At 46.5% G+C, this 2734-nt stretch overlaps 1 protein-coding gene across 1 annotated transcript in view; it reads right to left on the bottom strand.

The window, feature by feature from the left end:
* Positions 1 to 721: 721 nt before the first annotated feature.
* Positions 722 to 2734, bottom strand: part of GUSB (glucuronidase, beta) — an 88412-nt gene continuing 86399 nt past the window's right edge. Inside the window, exons 11-12 of the mRNA XM_011992908.1 lie at positions 1138 to 1273; positions 722 to 855 (exon numbers count right to left, since the gene is read on the bottom strand). Coding sequence (XP_011848298.1) covers positions 722 to 855; positions 1138 to 1273 — 270 coding nt within the window. The remainder of the gene's footprint in view (positions 856 to 1137; positions 1274 to 2734) is intronic.

Below are 2734 nucleotides of genomic sequence, written 5' to 3'. Positions count from 1 at the left end.
CATTTCTTATCACATAAAGCCTCACGCCTCTCCACAAAACTGCCATCACGGATGTCCCCAGAAACCATTTATCGCAGGTGCCACGCAGAGGAGAGCTTCCTGTTCTCCTTTTCCCTTTCCCTCTTCCTTCTCACCTCATCTTGTTCATTCATTCATCCCTTTTCCACTCTCACTTTTAAGCTTTAACCTTTCAAAGGCCTGTCTTCCCCTGTAAGTAATATAATTCCCACCATTACCATATCCTTCTCCAACCCACCAAACTGCCATCCTGAGTTTACAGTAAGTCCATAAACTAAGAAATGGGACACATTCATTGCGAACATGGCAGCCCCTCATCTGTCCCCATGTGAGAACACAGATCTTATTCTCTTTGAAGACCAATTTTGTTTTTTAAAGGCAGGTCTCGCTCTGTTGCCCAGGCTCTCGTGCAGTGGTGCAATCACAGCTCACTGCAGCTTCCAACTCCTGTGCTCAGGTGATTCGCCTGCCTCAGCTTCCCAAGCAGCTGGGACTACAGGCACACACCACCATGCCTAGCTAATTTGTTTTTGTAGAGATGGGGTCTTGCTATACTGAACAGGCTGGTTTTGAACTCCTGACCTCAAGCGATCCTCCCACCCTGGCCTCCCAAAGTGCTGGGATTACAGGCATGAGCCACCATGCCCACCCTGAAGACTTTTAAATGCTGCCTCATTCAAGACGCGTTGAAACTCACCTGTATTCACTTTTGCAAGTGAGTAATGTACAACAGCCTGAAATACCTTAAGCTTCTCAGGCTTTGTACCCTACTATGGAATAATGAGTGTTTCCCAAAAGTAAATCCATAATGAGGTCCCGTTTTTCCTTCCTCCTTGGCTATGAAATAGACAAGAACAAGGCAAGCTAGCCATTTCCATCTCACCATAGCTGACTCTCCTGTTTGCTTTTTGACCACATTTGGGAGGCGGGGGCCTGACTGCTTTCCTGCTTCCTAAGCACAACTTACTTTTCCTACGAAATTCTCAATGCAACCTACATGGATTAAACCAGCTTCCCCACTGTTTCCAATATTCTTACAATCGAAATGGCCAGCATTGGCAAGGCAACCTGAAAAAATAAGGACGGGTACCTTATCCCATGAGCCAAACTGCCACTTACACTGTTCAGTCATGAAATCGGCAAAATTCCAGATGAGCTCTCCAACCACGTACTTTCTGCGTTTTTGATCCAGAACCACGTGGTACTGCTCTAGCAGACTCTTCTGGTACTCTTCAGTGAACATCAGAGGCGGGTCCTGGCATTCAACGCAAAGAGAATAAGAGTCAGAACTGGCAGAATTGTAAAGTTAGATAAAAATAAAGATCCACTTGATGGTGACCAAAATATCTGTCCTCGCAGGGGGCTATAGTGACTGCAGGACTCACTGATGCTGGGGTAAAGACAGCCAGGGAATGATGTAACCCAGAATAAAAAAGGAGGTTTAAAGAAAAAGATAACCTTAATGAGCAACTGCTTTATTTATGAATGTAATTTGATACTCACTTTACATTACTTTTCTGTCTCTATCTGCTGGTACAATCTTAAAGCTAACCTACACTACCGGTAAAAATATGTCTTTGGGTCAGATGCAGTGGCTCTTGCCTGTCATCCCAGCAGTTTGGGAGGCTGAGGTGGGAAGACTGCTTGAGCCCCGGAGATCAAAGCAGCAGTGAGCTGTGTTCACAACACTGCATTCCAGCTTGGGTGACACAGCAAGACCCTGTCTCAAATAAATAAATAAATAAATATAATTAAATTAAACTAAACCGGGCTGGGCATGGTAGCTCAGGTCTCTAATCCCAGTACTTTTGGAGGTCGAGGCAGGAGGATCACTTGAGCCCGGAGTTCAAGACTAGTCTAGGAAACACAGTGAGACCCAGTCTCTACAAAAAGCCTAAATATTAGCCAGGCGTGGTGGTGCACGCCTGTGGTTCCAGCTACTTTGGGGGCTAATGAGGGAGGATCGCTTGAGCTCAGGAGGGTGAGCAGTGAGCTGTGATTACGCTACTGCACTCCAGCCTGGGCAACAGAGTGAGGCTGTCTCAAAAAAAATTCTTTTAAACTAAATCAATTCAGTTATCCTAGTCATATATCAAGACCTCAGTAGCCATGTGTAGCTAGTGTGTAGCATTTCAGACAGTGCAAATGTAGAACATTTCCATCACTGCAAGAGTGTTTTTGTTTTTGTTTTTTTTTGAAACAAGGTCACCCAGGTGGGAGTACAGTGGTGCCATCAGAGCTGAATGCAGCCTCGACCTACTGGGCTCAAACAATCCTCCCACCTCAGCCTCCCAAGTATCCTGGACTATAAGCACTCACAACCATGCCTAACTAATTTTACATTTTTTGTAGAGATGGGGTCTGTGTTACGCAGACTGGTCTCAAACTCCTGGGTTCAAGAGATCCTCTGACCTTGGCGTCCCAAAGTGCTAGCATTCCAGGTGTGAGCCACCAGGCCCAGCACTGCAGAGGTTCTATCAGCACTGACCTAGACCCTCTCGAGAGTTTCTTAAGAGTTTAGAGCTGGGGCTTGGCGTGGTGGCTCATGCCTGTAATCCCAGCACTTTGGGAGGCCAAGGCGGGTGGATCACTTGAGGTCAGGAGTTCAAGACCAGCCTGACCAACATGGTGAAACCTCATCTCTACTGAAAATACAGTATTAGGTGGGCGTGGTGGTGCGTGGCTGTAATCCCAGCTACTTGGGAGGCTGAGGCAC

The sequence above is a fragment of the Mandrillus leucophaeus genome, unplaced genomic scaffold (assembly GCF_000951045.1).
Source record: "Mandrillus leucophaeus isolate KB7577 unplaced genomic scaffold, Mleu.le_1.0 Scaffold42, whole genome shotgun sequence".
Taxonomy (NCBI): domain Eukaryota; kingdom Metazoa; phylum Chordata; class Mammalia; order Primates; family Cercopithecidae; genus Mandrillus; species Mandrillus leucophaeus.
This window is presented reverse-complemented; position numbering and strand designations above follow the sequence as displayed.